This window comes from Haliotis rufescens, unplaced genomic scaffold, assembly GCF_023055435.1.
Source record: "Haliotis rufescens isolate VD_foot unplaced genomic scaffold, xgHalRufe1.0.p SCAF_6, whole genome shotgun sequence".
NCBI classification, from domain to species: domain Eukaryota; kingdom Metazoa; phylum Mollusca; class Gastropoda; order Lepetellida; family Haliotidae; genus Haliotis; species Haliotis rufescens.
Window position 1 is genome coordinate 26,667,388 of NW_025964334.1, and position 22,995 is coordinate 26,690,382.

A 22,995-nucleotide genomic window follows, 5' to 3' on the forward strand; every position below is an offset into this window, starting at 1 on the left:
CACCTTTTAGCAAAACTGCAAATATGCTACACCACAGAACATGAAGTATGAGCTTCCATGAGCTCTGTGAGGGTCAGATCCTGATACAGTTGACTTTGGTTTGATCTGGCTTTGAAAAGTATTTCACTTATATTGCAGCTTAGCTTGGTGAGAATGTCAGAAATGATGCGGGTTTGGTGAAACCAAAAAGCTCAAGTACGCGCTGGCAAACCAAGAATACTTCATAATCAGGGCATAATTGGGATCCTTCAGACCGCCAGGCAAACCGTGGCCCCTTATATATAGTTGGGTGCTGAGATACCAATGTGCAGTGATCTCTTCAATATTATGTATGAACTCATTTCTGAGGAACTTGTACTTGTAAGATTCTTTTCTTACTGTATCTAACTTCAAAAAGAAAACACCCCAACAACTGAAATAAAACACATCCTCAGCAATAAAGAGCATTAAAAAAATAGACACCAAAGCCTATTATTTCATAATTTTCCCGAGTTCCATCAGATAAGCAAACAAGTCAACAAGTTGCAGACAATGAAACTAAAAGAACATAAGACAACGTAAAGCAAGCAGATGAGACTTTATTAGTGGCTGTTACATGCGGACTTACATTGAACTAGATCGACTCCCGTAACGGTCGGAGTAGTTCTTCCTCCTCATCACGGGGGAGGGTTCTGGGCTGTTACGCTTAAACTCCTTCCGTCTCAGGCTGGGTGACGGACCTGAATCGGGGCGCTTGCCACTCATGGGCCTGAAACAACAGGAATGAGAACATTCTTACCACTGGTGATGCCGAATCTTAAGTATGATATTTTAGTATAAGGCTTCTGTGCCAGGTAGGAGTTGACCTACCCAGTTTAAATTAGTAATATATACGATATATATACTACTCAAAACAAGTCAAATTACACCCACAATTGGCAGGCTGTGTGCTGCAATATCCACCAGCTATGACAGATAACTATAGTCATATGAAAACATTGTGTGTTTGGAATGAGGTCCATGTATCACACTATTCAGTTGCAGTAGACCTGACCATATTCAGGGGATGGGTATTGAGCTATTTGTCCCACCTGGGTATTGAGTTATTTGCCTTGAGTGACAGATCATGTCTCACCTGGGTATTGAGCTATTCGGCTTCAAGATCTGAGACTTGGGAGGGGGCATCAAGATGGTATCTGTCCCATTGACCGACATGCCCTCCAGTTCCTCCTTGACCGGGTAGAGGATCTCCTTGTCCTCATCCGGAGACTCTAGAACAGGAAGCAGAGGCGGACAACCTTCCTGAGGACCCCCAGCATACAGTAGATCTTCTGGTGTGGCGGTCTTACGACGAGCCTGAAATGAGTTGAAATCTTAAGGCATTGGAATCAAAATATACAGTGAAACAACAAATTCTAATGTTGGCATCATTTTGAATCATGCTGTATAGTAAACATCAAAATCACCTGTACCTGTTTAATATTTTTGCAATTCAGGAGCTCTATGCTTGATCATTAACTATTAATCATATGCACAACATAAATTACTTAACAGTATCAAGCACACCTAAATCTTCTTTGAATTCCTGTATTCCTTACTTTCAAAGTAGAAAAGTCATGACGTATGATTCAAATCTTTCACTCCCACAGGTGATTCTGATTAAAAGCAGGAGCAATAACATATTTCATTTCCATCCGAATATATAGCACTGATATCAGTAACACTGTGACAACATTAATATCAGTGCATTTATAGGATTATTTGTTTGTTGTTTAACGCCACATTCAGCAATATTCCAGCTATATGACGGCGGTCTGTAAATAATCAAGTTTGGACCAGACAATCCAGTGATTGATATCATGAGCATCAATATACCCAATGGGGATACGATGACATGCTTCACAAGCATAGGTTGCTGGTGACATCTCGCTGTGCATTGTTTATTCATTACAGTATGTATACAAACACGTCATATGTCCTTGACATGATGTAACCTTGACCTTTCCACACCCGACCTGTGTGCAATGTGTGCATCCTATCTGTGACTACTCTAACGTGAGGTCATGCCAAGGTCACCAACACATACCCATAAATATGGTAACTCACTTTTATCTCTACAAGAAAAATACTCATGGAATATTGAAGATTGTTATGTTGTACAGCTGTCAAATTTGTCTTACATGAAAAAGAATCTGAAATCTTATGTAAGAAAGTGTATCTGGGTGTTAGTTGTCAGTCAATGTTTCCCACATTTATTTTGTGACAAATTAATGATGAACACGGTTGTCACAGACAGATGTTCAAGAATGATGGACGTTTTGCAGTGTTATCTGATGGTTAGTGGTCATTATTATACTGATAGTTAAGCAAACAAATGAACAAATGACTTGTTAACAGATAATAGCATACTTGGCTGGGGTCACAAAGACACTTTCAAGAGTTTATGCATGATAAGTTGTGCAAAACATGTCAATGAAGTCTCTAGCTACAATAATAGTTACATGCATTTCATATTTCCATGCTCTTCATGAGACAAGGTGAAAGAAACACCGGACACCATCCTATAAGACCTGTCTGCCAAATAGTCTTCCTACTGGATCATTGTCAATTATTCTACTGTACTCTTATCGGTATAAGTTCTGGAACAGTATTGCAAAACGGTCCTGCGCTCTCAAGAAAGAACAATGATTGATTCTGGCTTTAGGCGAAATATGTGATACTAAATAATTCTACTTCATATGTAGAACTCCACTGCCACTCAGTAACTACAGTGAAACCCAATTAACTTTGAACTGTTTCTCTGTTCACAAGAATCTATACCAAAACGTTGCAATAACAGTATAATTAAAAAGTAGTTATCCATAAAACATATTTTTCTACTTTGTCATCCGTCAATTTCTGAGAAATGCCTATCAACAGTGTGTTAGTGCTCCCCGGTTTGAGAGAGCCAGATTGCCAACATCAGACCATATTGCCAACAACAGACAATATTGCCAACATCAGACCCGATTTTCCTGCTCAGTAAATCAGGAGATATTTTTTAAATGAATTCCATGTGATTACACAATAGATATTGTTTGTTGTTTAACGACGCACTCAGCAATATTCCAGCTACATGATGGTGGTCTGTAAATGATTTAGTCAGGATAAGACAATCCAGTGATTGATACCATGAGCATCAATCCATATTATTGGATACAATGACTTGCATCAACCAAGTCAGCGAGCCTGACCACACGATTCCGTTAGTCGCCTCTTACGACAAGCATAGTCTCTACCCGGATCTTAAGGGTCGGTTACACGTTAGGTGTCCAGCAATGTCTGTCATACAAAGTACATAAAGGGATAGAGTAGTCACGCTCAATGTCGTATAAGTGTCAACAAATTCGAGCGGCATGGGACATTGCTCAAAATATCAACCACTGGTTTGTCTGGCCTTGACTTGATTATTCACAGGTCATAGTCATATACCAAGGGTGTAGCTGGGTGCGGCGTTTAACGACAAACAATACAAATAAAATTCAAAAGATATGCTCGTATCATTAATGTGGTTCATGTTAATGAGGTTTCACTGCATGTTACATCCATGTAAGGTTAGCACAAGTACAGAGCCTCCACTTTTCATGATTAAGTTTAATAGCACTAAATGAGTAGCTGGGGGTAGCGTGGTATTTTTAGCTACACTGTACACCTGTATTACAAGTAAGTGAATTGGACAAAGGAAAACAGTACATTGTTAGCATGTTCATCTGTGGATGCTCACAGTTGCAGTGTTAGCTAACATCTGTGAATGTTGAAGGCCCTAGTATATGAATAGAATATTACTACCAAAGAAAGTACATTATGACAGCTTGTCAGACTCCTATACTCATCTATGCAAGTTACCAGGTTACCATCTATACCAAAGAAAGTACATTATGACAGCTTGTCAGACTCCTATACTCATCTATGCAAGTTACCAGGTTACCATCTATACCAAAGAAAGTACATTATGACAGCTTGTCAGACTCCTATACTCATCTATGCAAGTTACCAGGTTACCATCTATACCAAAGAAAGTACATTATGACAGCTTGTCAGACTCCTATACTCATCTATGCAAGTTACCAGGTTACCATCTATACCAAAGAAAGTACATTATGACAGCTTGTCAGACTCCTATACTCATCTATGCAAGTTACCAGGTTACCATCTATACCAAAGAAAGTACATTATGACAGCTTGTCAGACTCCTATACTCATCTATGCAAGTTACCAGTTTTTACAAAAGGTATATCTACATATTTCTATAGATCTAGCCCTGCAGTCCAACCACTTGGCTCATCACCAAATGTATGAATGAAAACTGTCCCTCAAATTTTCACTTCATTGGTACGTCGAAAACAGCAGTTATTCCCCTTGCAAAGAGATCCCCACACAAGGAATAAAGTTTGTACTTATCATTTCGAGCTGCTGTTTGGTGCTATGTTTCAACAAGCATGTTTGTGCATATGTTTTTGGTGTTTCCCATACAGAGATAAATAGATACACAGACTACTTCATGCTGAGTATAGGCCTGAGTGTTCTGAGTGGGACAGATGGTAAGACATACAGGACAGTTACAGTGTTAAGATACAATACTCTATATCATACTGTTGCAGACCTACCCCAAAGAGACGAAAAAACAGCTGCAAGATGGAATTTTGTTTTATTTTTGAAAAATAAATATGTTTGCTTCTTAAGCAAGTTGCATACATATTTGAAAGGGTATATATAGCCATAGCTTATTCCAGGAAGAATATGACAAATGCAATCTAGAGGCAGGTTAATTTTCCTAGCTGTGTGTGAAACAACAATTTTTCTTAAAAAATGTATGACCTTTTTTCATGAATCATTTGATACTCATAATCTATTTCCAAAAAACAAACAAATCATGACTGGAATTCATGTGTCTAAATCCTAATCGTGTGCAACAAGACACAATGTATGGTGTTCAGAATAATGTGATATACACAAGAGAAAAATATTTCTGCCTTTCAAAATGTTTATATATATGTTGATATATTCGTCCATATTTTTTTTTTACATCTGAAAAAGAAGGCATACATAAGAAATGCAGTAGAACCTCGTTACTTAGCTCACCAAGCAAATGAATAGACCTGAATGGCAAAGAAAGAAAATTACCGTAAATCCTTGAATAAACACCCTGAGTTTATATATTTTGGAAGGTCCCATGGACAATTAATACAGTGATGATTACATATAATGAAGGTGTTTCTTCAAGGCAGAGGGTCGTTTGATCCAGTGTTGATTTAAGGCAGGCATTTATTCAAGGATTTATGGTACAATGTATCACATTCCATGTTTTGCAAAAACAGGCGATCTTATACTAGCCAACCATCCCCACAAACGAGGTTCCACATGATTTCACAAGGAGTATTTAATGCAAAAAACACAAAACAAATGCACCTATTGGCGGGGGGAAAAACCAATAGATTCTCACATAATTAATTGGAAATTTGGTGAAGGTGTTTTTAAAATAAACAGTGAAATATGCAGTTTTTCCATACTGGTGTAGATGAGAACCAACATTGCTTTTTCCCTCAGCCTTACAGTAGCATACCACACAAAAGTGACAGAACAACACGCTGAGTACACTATCTGTGGGGGTCGTCCTCTGTAACTGCTAGTGTTTAAATCTCTGAGCCAAGTTATCATTTACTGAGTTGACCCGTGTTAACGATATAGTAACACACATGTACCTGCACATGCAAATGCAATTCTAATATCATTTCATTTATATTGAAATTGAAGTGTCTTTTACCACAATTCCTGAACATGCTCACGAAACGTTGACTGGTAAATGATTCCCAACATTTGTACTGATGCTATTGGAATGAGTTCAGAAAGTGTTCACGGATTAATTAGTTCTATCACAAAACTATTCCAAGGTGTTAACATTTCTTCAAAATATTAAAATATGTCACTTTCCCCATACAGGTACAGAAGACGAAAACCCACAGTAATTACAGACTGTTACAACAAGAAGTTACCTTGGTCAGCTAGTTTCTGTACATACCACATGACATCAGACACTAGCCTACACAGCCACTTCCCAACCTTCTCAACTCTTAGTGTGACCATTTTTGTACAAAGTAAATAAAGCAATGGTATATTGGCTGGCACTTCTGACCAACACAGCTTCTATTTGTTAACCTAAGTACTTTCATATAACAGTGATATCGGTGATTTATTCTGTTCATATTTAGTGATTGAAGTAACTATAATCTTATCAATTCCATTCACAAATATCACACACAGATAAAGGACAAAACGTTGCACTCTTGCTCTTATGAGAATTAAACCCATCTAGAGCCACACCTTGGACCACTGTGCCACCTGTCTTAGGTGATTCCCAAGATATATGATCTTACAGTTGATGTACTACTGCAATGAACCATTTTAGAAGGATTCCCATTAGATCAGAAAAATCCATCAACACATTACTGCTCAGTTTCTGCCGGGTTTTAAATCTTCTCGGTTTACAAGCATTGCACAATTGTAATGGTCACACTCACTCATATTGATTGTCACAAAGAGTTCTCTTAAGAGTTTTGTTGAAACAAAAAGAGTTAAAAAGGTTGGTTGGCTTACAACATTGAGAGTTAAACATTTATAAAGATACCTTTGTTACCAAGAAATTAATAGGCAGCAGAGCAGCACTAGAATGGTCAGGCACCTGTACACGCCTTGCTACCTCATTGTGAGCTGCCCTGAAGAGCGACAAGCAAGGGAGGTAACTAAGTCTACATCAGCCATTACACACACATAAAACATGACTGGGGACAAACAGCATTACATGTTAATGAAATAATGCACTTAATATATGTAGAGGAATACAAATTATGCATTCACAGCTTATGAAGAATAATTTTCAAATGAACATGTGACAATTGCCTTTCTGTTCAGGAAATATGTCAAGAACCAGCATTTTGGTGAGTAAAATAATCGGATTGTTGTAAGAATTTCTTCTGAATATGTTGTCAGCTAATAGATGTGATAAAAAAAGTTTAAAATTTTTTGATTCACATGTAAAGAGTAATTTAGCATAATTTTTTGCGTCTTGTGTATCTTCAATTCTCATCTGTAGTGATGTTTGTCCTCCAGATTAATAAAACAAAACAAGTCAAAAACTCATTCCAAAATGACCACAAGCATCCCAGATCTGGCCTGTTCATTTGTTTGAGCTGTGATATGTTAGTACTGACCTTTTCTTTCTTATTGGCTACATCTCCTGCTGATGGAGGTCCGACAAACACAGGGGGCAGAGGTGCCTCTAACATGCTGCAGCCAGAGACGAGGGGGGTGGGGTGAGTTACACAGACATGGCAGTCACAGAAACCACAGGATGTGCTCAGTCAAACATACTAACTCACAAAACATAGAGCCAACATGTGTGCTGCGAACATTGAAATAGTTTTTGCAAATTTACACTGAAGCCACATGGCATTTAATGACAATTGCACTGAGGGTACAATATAAAATACGATGAATGGATGAGTACAACTTCGGATCAATAATGCAAATTAAAATAAACAATTTGGCATGTTTAATCAAAACACTTATAAATAAAGTGATAAACATTTTGCACATTTGAATTAAACACTGAAATGCCTGAGTTAAAGCCAGTTGCATATTTTACAAGTTTTGGCACGGATTGAAATCTAGGTAGTATGTACAGACTACCAAGACACATATGACATTGCTCAATGTTTCAATATTTGCCAAAAGGCACTACAGAAGAACAGTTTGGCGCAAGTAATTTGGCAAATTTGATCATGGAACCTTTGAGCACATCCTGGAAACTAAGGAGACATGGCACTGGCAAATCATTACATCAAAAATGCACAGAAAAATCATATAAACACAACTCCTTTCTAAAATAAATAAGTGTGCATAATTGACCATAACTACATGCACAAGCATCACAATATCTAAGGATATTAAATGTGCATGACATCACCTGACACAAGCTACCATTTCAAGGAATGCTTAAGATATATATACATCTACAAAAATAAACTTTATAATATTCAACAAATAACATGTGTATAAAAGAGGCACTTTGGTGGAAAGGGAATCTAATGATCACAGTCAGAGTTGGAAACCATGCAGACTCAATTGGCGTATAACTGAAGGGCGACAAAACAAATCAAGACCGCAGCCGCAAATAAACAAAAGTCACTGTTTTCACTGAATCCACAGGAAAGGTGCATGATAGGGGAGGATTTGATAGGACGATACCAGTGGAGGGCAGCCCGCCCCGAGTAGGGAAGAGAAGAAAAAGAAAAAAGCGTGTTAGTTTATAAACATCTTGGTTAAAATATACAATAGTTACAACTTACTTATGGTCAGTGTGAGCATGCTTTGATTTCTAATCATGTGTGACTTACGATTCCAAAGCTGTTAGTAAGTTAGTACATAACATTACAATTGTAACTCATAATATTCGCTTTTTTCACATGATGCATATAAATATTTCAAGACAGATATCAAACATGTTTTGATGACAATACACATTTGTTCAACAAGAAATGTGGCATTATCTTTCAGAAAATGTGATTAACAGTCATCAAATATTGAATATAAAAATATTTAGATTTTTATGTGGCAAATATCAACATAAACAAATTAAAAAGTTACAAATTTAAAAAAAATACTTTTGAAGTAAAAAAACAGACATGTTGAAAAAAAATGGATTAATTTTGTTAGATATTGTTATTGACTTTCTGGTTAGTTGCTGTTTGAAAAAAATTAGTAACTTGGCAATTGTAGTGACTTTTGTTGATTTGCAAATAATAACACATTGTGTTTACAAACACGTAGGGTCCAGGACATGGGTTTTGTAAACAAGATGTAAACTGAACATCAAAGTCAAATCTCCTTCATTCCTCTGAATGACAAACAACCTTTACCATCCTTGGTACAACAGCAGTTTGGGAATTTGGATCAAATAAAAAAGCCAGGATTGATACCATTGGGGATTAAATAATGTGAAAAGTTACCGTAAAGACTGCCTGGCTTTTCTGTAATGTTCATGAATTCTCAACATTTCAGAATAAATTTGTTCACAAAATAAAATAAACAACTTTCATGACAGCAAATAGAATTTGTAAATTTGAAAGTTCCATTGGCACTTGAATGAAAGCCTACACATATATAAATTTGACCATGTCATCAGGGCTTTATATGATTAACAATCTCCTACTCACCTCTCTGCAGGGGAAGAGGATGCTGATGTTGTGCAGCTTTCAATGTCGAACTCTGCAACATAACAACATGAGCAACCAATACGATCATGTTAATAACAGCAATGTGTCCCAAAGATATTTGGAGCTGAATAGGTTCCAAGTACCTACACTTGTTGCAAGAGCTGATGAAGGATCAGATGGTAGAAAAGTGCGGCTGATGATGTTGATTATTGGTAACTGCTCATGTGCTATCAGAAACATGTTTCCCAGAGTTGGGTATATACAAAACATTTTGACAGGTGGCTTGTGGGTCAGTTAGTTCATCAAATAAAAGATCCAAGATTTCCTTCAATGGGAAAAATTGTCAAAATGTGTGAAACCCACGTCTTTCTGCTAATTCAAACTTGATCATCGTGATCTATCAAGCAATACATGCTTACCCAATTTACATAGAAACAATGACTCAATTTCACACAAAGCACACGTTTCCAATTCTAGACCTACACTGACAGTGACCACCGTACCATGCAGCCTAGCTATTGTCCCTTCAAATGCCTACTGTGTGTCCCAGCATTGCTAAGACGTCTCCACCCTTATCCGGTCTCTCTCTTACTTAACAGCAAGAAAGCTGTGTGTCTCACCATCGAGTTCGTCATTGTTGGACATCAGATTGTCCACCTCTATGTCCACATGGTCAATCATCATGTGTTTCAGCAGATCCTGTTGCAGGGTGTTGTTCAGTTCTGTCTGATGCAGCTTGGCTAGCAACTCCTTGGACTCGGAATCCTTGAGAGCTAGAGCCATGCCCTGTTGAACACATCAGTCCGTTCAAAAATATGCTGGACACATACCTGCCCACACTCACGCATACGGCCTGAGACTCACTATTCTGTCAAAATTTTAATTTTAAGTGGAATAAATTCTTGCTTATTTTCTCAAATATTCACTTCAATGCCCATTTCTTCCCTTGAAAAGTACTATATTTCATTGGCTTCTGAGAGGCACCTGGACCCCCACCTACTTCATCCTTCGAATCTATCAGGCATGTTACGCGTTTGAAGAGCTGTTGATACACAAATATACAGAATAGCAGCCTGATTGTGTGGAATATGGGCTGAGGGCAGCTGTGTTTTATTACCCAAACAGGATGTTAGTAATAAGACTGATTGTTGGCTGTTATTTTAATTAATAACATTGTCAAGATCAAAGGTTGTTTCACACATTTAACAATGTATACAATGTGTCTTTGTAGGATTTACAAAAATAGCAGAAATAGTATATGTATAACTGCTAAGAATCACACAATAGATAAAACACGGCAAACATAACAGCTAATGAAAACAACTGTCACTGCTGCCCGGTAACTATAGGCCATGCCCCCAAATATAATAAGTTTGTTTTCGGAACCAATTACAGAGCATGTGATTTCAGCACTTTCAATTGGGACATTTAAATACTACATGTATATTTAAATATTATGAATTTTTCTCTCTCTCTCTTGGAAATTGCCTAAATAAATATTGAAAATTGATATTCACAACAAAATCTCAATCATTTTTTCGTTTTACTTGCCCTTTAAACTTACAATACAGCATCATACTGTCAAACCACTACAAGGAATTATGCTGTCAGAGTGACATAATACATTCTGCTGGAGATGACATTGTTTTGTCATAATGACCAAAGGGAGGTAACTCTACCTTGTTGATTGAAAGCTGCAGGAAGTGGTCCAAAAGATATTTTGCCTCCTCCAGTGTCACCGTGGAGATGACAGCACCAACATCCAGGTTCTCTGTCTCCTCCTGTCAATAGATTAGTTGTTGAACATTGATGGTGCAATACTGCATGTACACACCACGGAAGACCTAATTATCACCTGGGGTACAATTAAGCAATAGTTAAACTGAGTGACAAACTCAGATTCAGTGAATTAATGAGTGCAGTCTTGCTCTACGACTGAAGGAACTAACTTCTTTACAGCAGGATTCATAATTACCACAAAAGACCCTAGGTCGAGACAAGTAAAACTCAGGAAGGACAACTGGCACTTCCTTGTTGAGTATACGTTTTACCATCAGGTAGATGGCAAATCTGTGGTAGATATCTTTCAAGTCTAGTAAAAATAAACAGTCTCACCTTGTAATAACTAATCCAGGTCTACTCCATATCACATCTACAGTGTGTTTCATCATTAAACTGCCAAACAAATTATGTACATTAGTCAATTCTTCCCATGGCCTCGACACTATGTCAGATTGTACAGACCATGGCATCTCCACTATCCCAGCTTGCAAAGACCATGTCATCCCATCTATCCCAGCTTGCACAGACCATGCCATGCCCACTATCCCAGCTTACACAAAACATGACATCCCCACTATCCCAGCTTACACAGACCACGTCATGCCCACTATCCCAGCTTACACAGACCACGTCATGCCCACTATCCCAGCTTACACAGACCACGTCATGCCCACTATCCCAGCTTACACATACCATGTCATGCCCACTATCCCAGCTTACACAGACCACGTCATGCCCGCTATCCCAGCTTACACAGACCATGTCATCCCCACTTTCCCAGCTCACACAAACCATGGCATCCCACTGTACCAGCTTACACAGACCATGTCATGCCCACTATCCCAGCTCATACAGACCATGGCATCCCCACTATCCCAGCTTACACAGACCACAGCATCCCCACTATCCCAGCTTACACAGACCACGTCATCCACACTTTCCCAGCTCACACAAACCATGGCATCCCCACTTTACCAGCTTACACAGACCACAGCATCCCAACTATCCCAGCTCACACAAACCATGTCATCCCCACTTTCCCAGCTCACACAAACCATGGCATACCCACTATACCAGCTTACACAGACCATGTCATGCCCACTATCCCAGCTCATACAGACCACGGCATCCCCACTATCCCAGCTTACACAGATCATGGCATCCCCACTATCCCAGCTTACACAAACCACATCATGCCCACTATCCCAGCTTACACAGACCACGTCATCCCCACTTACACTGACCATGGCATCCCAACTATCCCAGCTTACACAGACCACGGCATACCTACTGTCCCAGCTTACACAGACCATGGCATCCCGACTGTACCAGCTTATACAGACCATGTCATGCCCACTATCCCAGCTCATACAGACAATGGCATCCCCACTATCCCAGCTTGCACAGACCATGGCATCCCCTCCATCCAAGCTTAGACAGACCATGTCATGCCCACTATCTCAGCTCATACAGACCACGGCATCCCCACTCTCCAAGCTTACAGACCATGGCATACCCATTATCCCAGCTCACACAGACCATGGCATCCCCCCTATCCCAGCTTACACAGACATGTCATGCCCACTATACCAGCTTACACATACCACGGCATCCCCACTCTTCCAGCTTACACAGACCATGGCATACCCATTATCCCACTTCACACAGACCATGGCATCCCCACTATCCCAGCTTACACAGACATGTCTTGCCCACTATACCAGCTTACACAGACCACGGCATCCCCACTATCCCAGCTTGCACAGACCATGGCATCCCCACTATCCCAGCTTACACAGACATGTCTTGCCCACTATACCAGCTTACACAGACCACGGCATCCCCACTCTCCCAGCTTACAACGACCATGGCATACCCATTACCCCAGCTTACACAGACCATGGCATATCCATTATCCAAGCTTACAAAGACCACGTCATGCCCACTATCCCAGCTTGCACAGACCATCCCCACTATCCCAACTTGGACAGACATCCCTACTATCCTAGCTTGCACAGACATCCCCACTATCCCAGCTTGCATAGACATCCCCACTATCCCAGCTTTCACAGACATCCCCACTATCCCAGCTTGCACAGACATCCCCACTATCCCAGCTTGCACAGACATCCCCACTATCCCAGCTTGCACAAACATCCCTACTATCCCAACTTGCACAGACATCCCCACTATCCCAGCTTGCACAGACATCCCCACTATCCCAACTTGCACAGACACCATCCCCACTATCTCAACTTGCAATGTTACCTTGGCTTCCTCCATCTGCATGATGTTGGTCTGACACTCGTTGATGTTGTCCTGGACATACTCAATCTGGTTCTTCAGACTCTGGATCTGGTCACCCATGTCCCGGATAATATCAACATTCTAGGGGCAATAACAAAGGGAGTATAATAACCACTGATCTGTCAGATTCATTCAGGTTTAGCATGTCTGTACTCTACACACATGTAATGGTTGATACAAATCTCAATGCAATACAACAGTTTTTGGTCTGAAGACAAATTGAAATATCAGTACTTGCTGCAATGCTAAGAATGAATTCGAATTTTTTTATTTGTGTATTTATTAAGACTATGTGGTCAAATGTATTTTAGACAAATGTCGGGGGTATAACAAAATGTCACAGCCAAGTTACAGGAGGAGTGAAGTGAAGTGAAATTTGGTTTCACGTCACGTTCAAGATTATTGCACTTATGTAGCGACGTGCATGCACGAGTGTGTGTGTGTGTGTGTGTGGCTGCTTGTACTAATCCGGACTGATGCCGATTTATAGTGCTAGCTCACTGAGATACCATGCCGCAGTTTAACATGAATACCCCACTCAGACACAGTATAATGATTCCGAGCCAACCAGTCCTTGTTTTAGCCTCTTAATGCCGAGCGCCAGACAGGGTAACAACTAGGAACCATCTTTTAACGTCTTTTGGTATGACGCGGCCCGAGATCAAACCCCAGACCTTCCGCTCTCCGGGCTGACGCTCTACCGCAAAATCATGGAGGCGGTCAGTTATAGGAAAAGATTGTAGCATATCTCTCATCAACTTTATGATGGCTCAAGATCATAACCTAGCAATCTGTGGGCAAATTCTGTTAACTGCTGCCAAAGGCCAATATAATCCATGACGTACCCTCTGAAGTGCAATGTAGGAATCTCTCTTCTTGACAAACTTCTCCAGCTTCTTGCTCAACTTCTCCCTTTGCTGGAAATTTATACATAATAATCAAACATTAACATATGGAGTGAGGGAGCAACTGCGCAAGGACGGATCGCATTTTTGAAAGTGACTTGTTATTCATGATTATACCAATTAATACCTACTATATATTGCAGCACTGAATACAATGTTAACATATCTAAAACAATAAAGAAAAAAAATCAAATGAAACACAATAATGCCCTTGTAAATACAAGATGAATCCCTGTTGAAAGTATCAAAATTTGATTGTTCTGTTAAGTTAGTGACCTGGGCCCACTTGCACAAAGTGATCTTAGCGCTAAGATGATCGTAAATCCCATACTTTAGCATCAGTTTACAATAGTCTTAGCGCTAAGATCGCTTTGTGCAAGTGGGCCCTGGAGTTGACATCTTAAGTAGATCGAACAGAATACTGAAGATGCAGCAGTCTTACCTTCAGCCACACATCCATGTCCTTCTCCATGTGAGATATCGTCTGACGTCTCGTTATCACAGATCCAACCTGGAACAGACACATAATGTCAATACAGCATCAGACAGAAGATATGCACAGGAACAACAGGGCTATGGTAAGGCTAGACAATTTTTTTATATATAAACAAGATTTAGAAAAGAAAAGGAAGAAAAGAGTGAATACAGCAAGTCGAGTTTCGAGTTACTTCCCTTCCATTAAAGACATGGATTTCAAAGTAGACACAAGTTATGGATAACAACTTTTATTACTGTAAAGGCTACGTTTCGGTATAGATCCTTATACTGTCTTGTCTTGCTTGACAACAATCCATAAATTGTGTCTACTTTGTCATCTGTCAACTTCTAAGTAATGCCTATCAAACAATTCAGACATGGATTTGTAGCGATATGTCGTTTTTTCTGTCGGAAGTTTTTAAGGTAAATTGTCAACAGGATATTAGTAAAATCTAAATATTTTTTACATTTGTATACTTATCCTGCATTACTCCTTAATGCATTCACTGCTTACTTACGACAACTAGAAGGACAGCCCTGCGAAGGTCCTGGGTGAAGAAATAAAGTTGTTGTTCTCAAGTCCCAATCAGTGGCCTTCCGTCGCTGTCCTGTGACCTTGATGACACCTAAGGTCATCTTCACATCACTGCCTGTCGCCCAAGTTCTTAGAAAAACATACTTTTGAGGTTTCTGAAGCCAAAGTGGGGAGGCAAGTCTAACGACGGGTGGGCCTTAAGCGTAGTAATGCAGGATAAGTATACAAATGTAAAAAATATTTAGATTTTACTAAATTTTTTACTTATCCTGCATTACTCCTTAATGCATCTGTATCGGACGGTTTGGAGGTGGGTCAACCTTCAGAATACAGAAACCTCAATAATTCACACCCTGCAATACGACCCCATTTGGTCGATAAACCGTGAAGCGGAAAAGTTCAGACAAAAACGCCATTACGGTAGGGTTGTTCAAAAATCAAAAACATTGAACATAGGAATTAAAGAGAAATTCCCTATACACGCTTAGTAATAAAGAAAATAATAGCTATTCAGCTAATTCTTTACTTACTGCGTCATAGAGCCGTCGCTGACAAACAAGATTGTCTAATATTCTTCCACTGGTGGCGACTGAGTGACTGCACATGGAAGTTGACTGGCTCTGTATAGGGCGAGTTCATTATTTGCGTCAGTGGTTGGCAATCTGCAGGATAACAACCAGAGGGCCAAACTTCGAACGTCTTTGACATCCTCGAGAGTCACAACGCGAAGGTTATGACTAACGAAAATATGTGTCGAATCTCCAGAAATATCCTTCCGTGATTGTTCCAAAACCACAATTGCCGTGTTGAGCCCTGGTAAGGCTGACACCTTGAGATCTTGAGGGTAATTCGCTCTCGGCGAGTTCCGTTTGATGATCTCGTAGGCCTGAAGGATTACTGCGCGTAACCATATAGATATGGTGTTTGCGATTATGCGACTAACTTCTGTCGTGGACGAACCACGCCTTGTCTTGGAGCGTCGAATGAAAACTCGAACTGCTCGCACCGAGCCCAGGAGAACTTCACCATGTACGATTCCCACAATAGTCGATATCGGTGGGATGGTGAAGAACGGTCGGGTTGGCCTGGTAGTAGATTTTAGCAATAAAATCCCAGCATAACCCTAGATGTCCTGTTCCGTGCGTCCCATGCTCAAAACGGATCCGGGTTGAGTCGACCACATGTAGTTCGCTCACCCGTACCGCCATTGCTAATGCCAAGAGAAACCATTGTTTCCTTGGTGATGTCCAAGCTCCTCACAGCGATAGCCCGTTCGCGGAGCTCTCTATACTATACCGAGAGTGTAACGAAGGTGTCACGCGCTGGGAAGGAGCTTGAAAATGAGGATGCAATGAGGGGCTCGAAGGGGGCCCTCGCAAACCTCGAAGTACCACGTTCAAGTCCCAATCAGGTGGCTGGAACTTGGCCTTCTGATCCTCAAACCTGAATGAGCATAATATGGCCTGTAGTTCCGTGACCTTAATCACACTGTGATTTTCCGGAAACGGCCAACACTAAGATAATTGCAGCCAATTACGTAGTAATGGTGCTACCTTCCAAGTGTTTTTGGGTACGCAATGTAGGAGGTATTCCTCTAGGAATTGTGACGCAATCGTAGGGTCTTGATTCTTTTCTTCCCTGTAAAAAGTCTCAAGTGATCCCCACTTGTCATCGTCGTCTCTGGGAGAGTAACGATGAACTAAAGCTATAGCTTTGCTGCCCGTGTCGAAATAACCCTTCGCACCTAAACGCCTTTTAAAGACGAACCATGCGTGTAGACGTTGGGTGAGGCAATTTTCTGTTGAGGGTGGATGAGTAGGTTGGACCACTGTGAGAGGGGAAGTGAATCGTTTTAGATTTTTCCGAGCTTGACGAACTACCCTCTCGCCGGTTACCATGGTGCGACCAAAGGAGAGATCGAGATACCTTGTCTCCTTGATCCCCTGTAGCACCTTGGGAAGTAAAAGTGGTGGCAGAAGAGTTTTAGTTCTTTGCCCTTCCCAAGTGATACTGAACTCGTCCACCGCCCAAGTCTGCGGATCCGGCAAGGGGGAGATATACGTCATGAGTTGGTGGCCTAGGCAAGTAATAAACAAGTCAATGTTTGGTTGCCTGAATTCCTGAAGCAGTAACTGGAATGCTTCTGTGAGAAATTTCCACTCAGTGGGAGCCACCCTGTCTGGACGTGATAAAGTATCGGCCAGTATGTTTCTACATCCGGGGATGTGCTGAACTATGAACCTTAGTCACAGCCGATCCACTAGATGGAAGAAATCTGAATGTCCTTAGAAGTGGAGAGTGGGAGTGTGTTGTTCCCCGATTGCACAGGCACCACACCACAGTGCTGTTGTCTGTGGATATAGCGAGTCGGGCTAACTGTAGTTGATTCTGCCAATGTGATATAGCCAGAATTAAAGCTTCCAACTCCAAGTTGTTTATGTGCCACTTCCATTGTGCGCCGGGCCATAGCCCTGAGCTTATCTGGTCTTGTAAGTGAAGACTCCACCCCTGAAAGGGGACGTCCACAAACAGGTGTGTATTCGGGGAAAATCCGAATAAACAGACTCCGCAGACATTCAGCGCCACAAATTGAGGCTCTAGCTTAGTTGGTAGAGTGATGGCCTTGAGTGGATCCTGACTCCTGATGTAAGGGTTCAGGAAAAAAATTGAATTGGTCGCTGTTGTAAGCGGCCCATGCTAGTTAACTCCTGTGCCGAGGTGATTAACCCTAGCAACACTTGCCACTGGCGAAGTGTGTGTGGTTGGTGTAGAGTAGATGACAAAAGAAGTAGAAACTTGTGCCATCTGTCCCTCGGTACAGATAGGATATCCTGGTCTGTCTTAAACAGGTCTCCTATGAACTGAAGTCAATAGGAAGGAGAATACTCCCGACTTCGCCTCGTTGATTGTCTATCCCAGTTATTGACATGTGTTGATGATACAGTAGATCGCCCTCCATCTACGACTCGAACCAAGTGTTCGTCACGTGTAGATAGTTATTGGCTTCATTACTCCTGTAAATAGCCATAAGTGTCACTGACATGTCAAATGGGAAATACTACCATTGGTAGTGAACCCCAATGAACTGGACTTGAAAAGTCTACGGTTGGGATGGATAGTCGAGACTGATGAAGAATCAAACGTTCGTTGAACACAGAGATTGTGGATCATTCTCATTTTGTCTGGGTCCTTCATGAGTACCAGGTAGGTGTGAGGATAAAACCCCGGAGTAAAGACTGGGTTGTGAACCCACTCTACAGCTCTTCTTACCAACAGTATGTCTATGTTGGATTTTCCCAATCAAACTGTGGTCAACGGTGGGGTTAACTCTACCCTTATACGGACACCATGATATAGTGCGATAAGTACGAAATCGTCCTTGAGACTTGTCTCTGCCACTCCCTTTCTCAGTAAGGGAATGCTGGTCTTCCCTGAGAAACGCGCGTCTAGGCTTATAATTCCCTGACTTGGACTTTCCAAGCTTTTTGGGAACTTGACGTGCGTGTCTGCGATCTGTTCGTTGAACAGGGGAGTAGATGATCAAGGTTGACGTAATAGACTGCCCTTGAAACCAGCATCTCAGTTGGAAACGCTATAAAGTCTTGGGTGTAACGGTAATCACCGTCAGAACGGTCTCAAGATGAATTTTCCTGTGGTCAAACTGACGCTGTAGGAAAAACACCATAGTTTGGAAGTGATCTAATCAGATAGGGTTATCCTCTAATAGATTCTGATCCACTGCAAACATTGACGATATTGGTCGCTTAAATCACGGAGCAAATGTGAGTTTTGGAGAAGGCTTCCTCCAATGACCTCGTGGTGTCCCTCTTATTTACCCTGTTATCAGGGGAGGGCGTTACTGACACGAGATGGTCTGCTTCCCAATCGGGTACATGTGCTAAGCTGATCATGTGCCGGTTACGTAACCGAGTACACTGTAAGCCTTGGGCTAACGTCATTGTAGAGACCTTGATTGATACGCAGACGCTGCGCTCAGCGCAGGTCTGGAATGTTTGAACAGCGCTAAGCTGATCGTGCGTCACTGGCGTGATAGGAGCGCTTGGGTATCAGTCAGACGCTGCGCTCGGCGCAGGTCTATGCTGGATATGTTGGAACAGCGCTAAGCTGATCGTGCGCCGCTTGCGTAATAGAAGTGCTTGGGTTGTAGTCAAGTGCTGCGCTCGGCGCAGATAAATCAGACACAAAGCTCAAAAGTATTGACTGGATCAAGGCTTGTGTCTAATCTACCCCCATCATAGCATCTCGATACGCTGGTGCTGTCGCCGACGTCACAGATTATCATACATGTATCTGGAAGTGTCCGGCGGCTGAAAAAATAGGAGCAGTTACGATACTCACAAAATCCTCCGGTATTGTTGATTTCGGTGGATGGTGTACTTCTGCAATCACAGTCGTCATAATACCTGCCGATAATAACGGTTGGGTGGTAATGACAGAACCATATGTCATTCGCTATTCTGCGATAGTGACATTCCTCTCGTCTCACGACGGAATAACTGCAAAATATGATTGTGAGTAATCTGCTTTTATATAGTAAACTCGTTGGATTAGAGATTTACATAAAAATTACATTTTGAATTTTGGCGAGCACATCTACGTGCATGCCTATGACCGTGGATAAAGAGCTTTGGGCGATTATTCCACGACAATATGTACACCGAGAAAACATAATTATGTTACGCAATTAAACCATTTAAGAAATGGTACTGGAAGAATGCCGTAGAATTGAACAGTAATCTATCGGCAAAAATACGAATTGCAAGGGTATACAATATTTTTATATACGCAATTCAATGTAAACCAAGGCTATTTACATTTAGAGATTGGAGAGCACATCCGCGCGCAAACCAACCAATCGTGGATGATAATCTTGTAAGGTTTTTTTTCCACGACAAATAGTAAAATGCTCAAAGGTATGTTACGCAATGAAACCCTTGTTGATGAGATAATACTGGAAGAGTGCCGAAGAATTTGAACACTAATCTATCGGCAAATTTATGAGTTGCAAGGATATACAATATTTTTGTATGCGCAACCCAATGTAAACCAAGGGTATTTATATTTTCATTTAGGGTTTGGAGAGCACATCTGCGCGCAAACCAAACAACGTGGATGATAATCTTTGTAAGATTTTTCCCACGCTCAATCATAAGTTACACAATTACATATATATATGTATATTCAATGTCTGTACATATAGAGTAGGGAAAGGGCCACCTAAGTTGAATAACTTTTGCCCAATCCCGTTGACCATATATGTCAATAAAATATGTTTAAATTAAACACAATTACGCCATTGTTGATGAGGCGGTACTGGAAGAATGCCATAGAATTGAACAATAATCTATCGGCAAAAACTACGAGTTGCAAGAGTATACAATAGTTCATATACGCAACTCAATGTAAAACCAAAAATACCAACAAAAAACTATTTAATCGCATAAACATAGGTACGCAATAAAAGAATTGTTGATGAAGCGGGACTGGAAGAAAGCCGTAGATTTGATATTAATCTATCGGCAACCATATTTTTAACGAGTTGAAAAAGTATACAATAATTTTAGTATACGCAACTCACTGTTACGCCAAAGCTAGTAATATTTAAGAATATAAGAATATGTTATACATACGTAGCTGAGAATTGTAAACAATATGACTACCTTGGCAGGCAAACGATTGTAACACAATTCAAAATGGCGGCGAACAACAATATTTTGGCGGGAAAAAAGACAAGCGTCTTTTCACGCCTAATTAATTCACATAAAACTACACAACATGGTGAAAGTAATATGAAAAGAATACATCACCCATCGCAGATCAATTTTTAAGATTGTAGACAAACTGAAGGTCTAAAATTAATCCAAAAGGAGAGCTCCGCTTGGACACGTCCTAGCTGTGCTGCGACAAGCAGTGATGTGAAGATGACCTTAGGTGTCATCAAGGTCACAGGACAGCGACGGAAGGCCACTGATTGGGACTTGAGAACAACAACTTTATTTCTTCACCCAGGACCTTCGCAGGGCTGTCCTTCTAGTTGTCGTAAGTAAGCAGTGAATGCATTAAGGAGTAATGCAGGATAAGTAAAAAATATAGTCTTATATTTTATTTATATCAACAGTGACATTAAATGAGTTGTATTTATAACATTTCACTTATTTCCTCTGGTCAGAGGAATAAAAAACACTGCTATTCATTTGCTTTTTGCTTTTTTTTAAATTTCAAATTTTGGGGGTAGTTGGATTTGTAAACAAAGTTTTAAAAAAGGTGTGGCCAGTGTTTCAGTTCTACTGGAGTGTCATGACTGATGAAAGGATAGGCCCTGATTCAAATCCACACTAACTGCAAGCACCAACTGCTAGGACTGATATTATGACTTGGGAAGGTTGACATGCAATCAAGTCACAGTGCCTGAATGCCCAATCCATTAATTCACCTAATAACAATTTCAGGGAATTACTGTCCATGGAAGGGCAGTATAAAAAGAAGTACTTACATTCTTCTCTATAATGTCCCACTTTTGTTTGGCAGCTTTTGGAGAGAACTCATTTCTTCTTCGTCTCCGTGGTGATGAGGTAGAGATAGGGTCTGAAATGATATTAACCATCTCAGCTGATATCATTTTACACAAACATTGAAACCTGTTAATAAGAAGACAGCGCTGATCAGCGTTTGTTGTTTAACACCACACTCAGCAATATTCCAGCTATATGACAGCAGCCTGTAAATTATCCGAGTCTGGATCAAACAAACCAGTGATTACTAGTGGCGTTTTATATCTAACATAAAGGAGATGTGTGTACCTATTGGAATGGTTGGTGCTTTTTCGTATTTGCCGATGCGCCCAGCAGCACGGGAGGACAGGGGTTTCTGACGTTTCCGCAGTGCCTCCACCTCCTCCTGCTTCCGCCGCAACACTTGCTCCTTCTGGTTCTTTTCTCGCTCCAAGTTGCGAATCCGGTTCTCCTTTCGAGTAAACTCACGTCTCATCTGAGCGATCTCTTTGTTCCTGCGCGTCTCACTCTGCTTGTTCTTCTCACCATCCTCCTTTATCTGCTTCATCAGTCGCACCTACAGGAGTGAGTGAGTGAGTGAGTGAATGTTGTTTTACTCGCCAAGGTTTGGCCTTATCATAGCGGTCTGTAATTTACTATATAATCAAATCTCGGCCAGACACACGAGTGGTTGATATTAGGGCTGGGATGAGACCACATTTACTACCCAGGTACCCAACCTCCTATTACCTGTCTCTACCCAGGTACCCACTATAGGTCTCAAGAGATGGGTACAAAAGGTCCGATTGAGAATTGTTTGAGCAGCGCCCTGGCAAATAGTTAAATACAAGTAAAAAACAAACTGGTAATATATAATTGACTGAAGCTTTATCTTTATTCAAAGATATAAAAGTCACAAATTATTATTTGACAAATGATGATAGCGACCTATAAATGGAGTTAAGCAACCCCTTCAACATGGCTATCGGGTACGTTTTACAAATTTCCATTGCTCAATACGGATTCCAAGGATATATCTATCCAACATAAAGATACTTATTGACAATTGCATAATCAAACAGAAGAACATAAAATCTGAATATTATTCACAGCACAAGACCCATGATCTCAATCCATAGGGTTTCATATTACTGGGTGCCGTTGTACTAAACAACCTTAGCACTACAACTGTTGTAAGTCTGTGTTAAGGTATGGGAGTTACGTTCACCTTAGCCCTAAGATTGCTT

The 22,995-nt window shown here is 40.7% G+C and overlaps 1 protein-coding gene across 5 annotated transcripts in view; it reads right to left on the bottom strand.

Annotated features, from left to right (window-relative positions):
- Window positions 1-22,995, bottom strand: part of LOC124118794 (kinesin-like protein KIF21A) — a 125,642-nt gene that overhangs the window by 32,817 nt on the left and 69,830 nt on the right. For 2 of the 5 annotated variants that reach the window (XM_046481078.2, XM_046481081.2), the window contains exons 19-30: window positions 22,058-22,325; window positions 21,751-21,842; window positions 14,667-14,735; window positions 14,165-14,236; window positions 13,281-13,400; window positions 10,910-11,011; window positions 9,851-10,016; window positions 9,231-9,282; window positions 7,227-7,302; window positions 4,626-4,646; window positions 1,115-1,335; window positions 608-748 (exon numbers count right to left, since the gene is read on the bottom strand). In XM_046481078.2, coding sequence (XP_046337034.2) covers window positions 608-748; window positions 1,115-1,335; window positions 4,626-4,646; window positions 7,227-7,302; window positions 9,231-9,282; window positions 9,851-10,016; window positions 10,910-11,011; window positions 13,281-13,400; window positions 14,165-14,236; window positions 14,667-14,735; window positions 21,751-21,842; window positions 22,058-22,325 — 1,400 coding nt within the window. Of the gene's footprint in view, window positions 1-607; window positions 749-1,114; window positions 1,336-4,625; window positions 4,647-7,226; window positions 7,303-9,023; window positions 9,045-9,230; window positions 9,283-9,850; window positions 10,017-10,909; window positions 11,012-13,280; window positions 13,401-14,164; window positions 14,237-14,666; window positions 14,736-21,750; window positions 21,843-22,057; window positions 22,326-22,995 lie in introns of all 5 variants that reach the window. The other 3 variants (XM_046481077.2, XM_046481079.2, XM_046481080.2) reach the window with 3 other exon arrangements.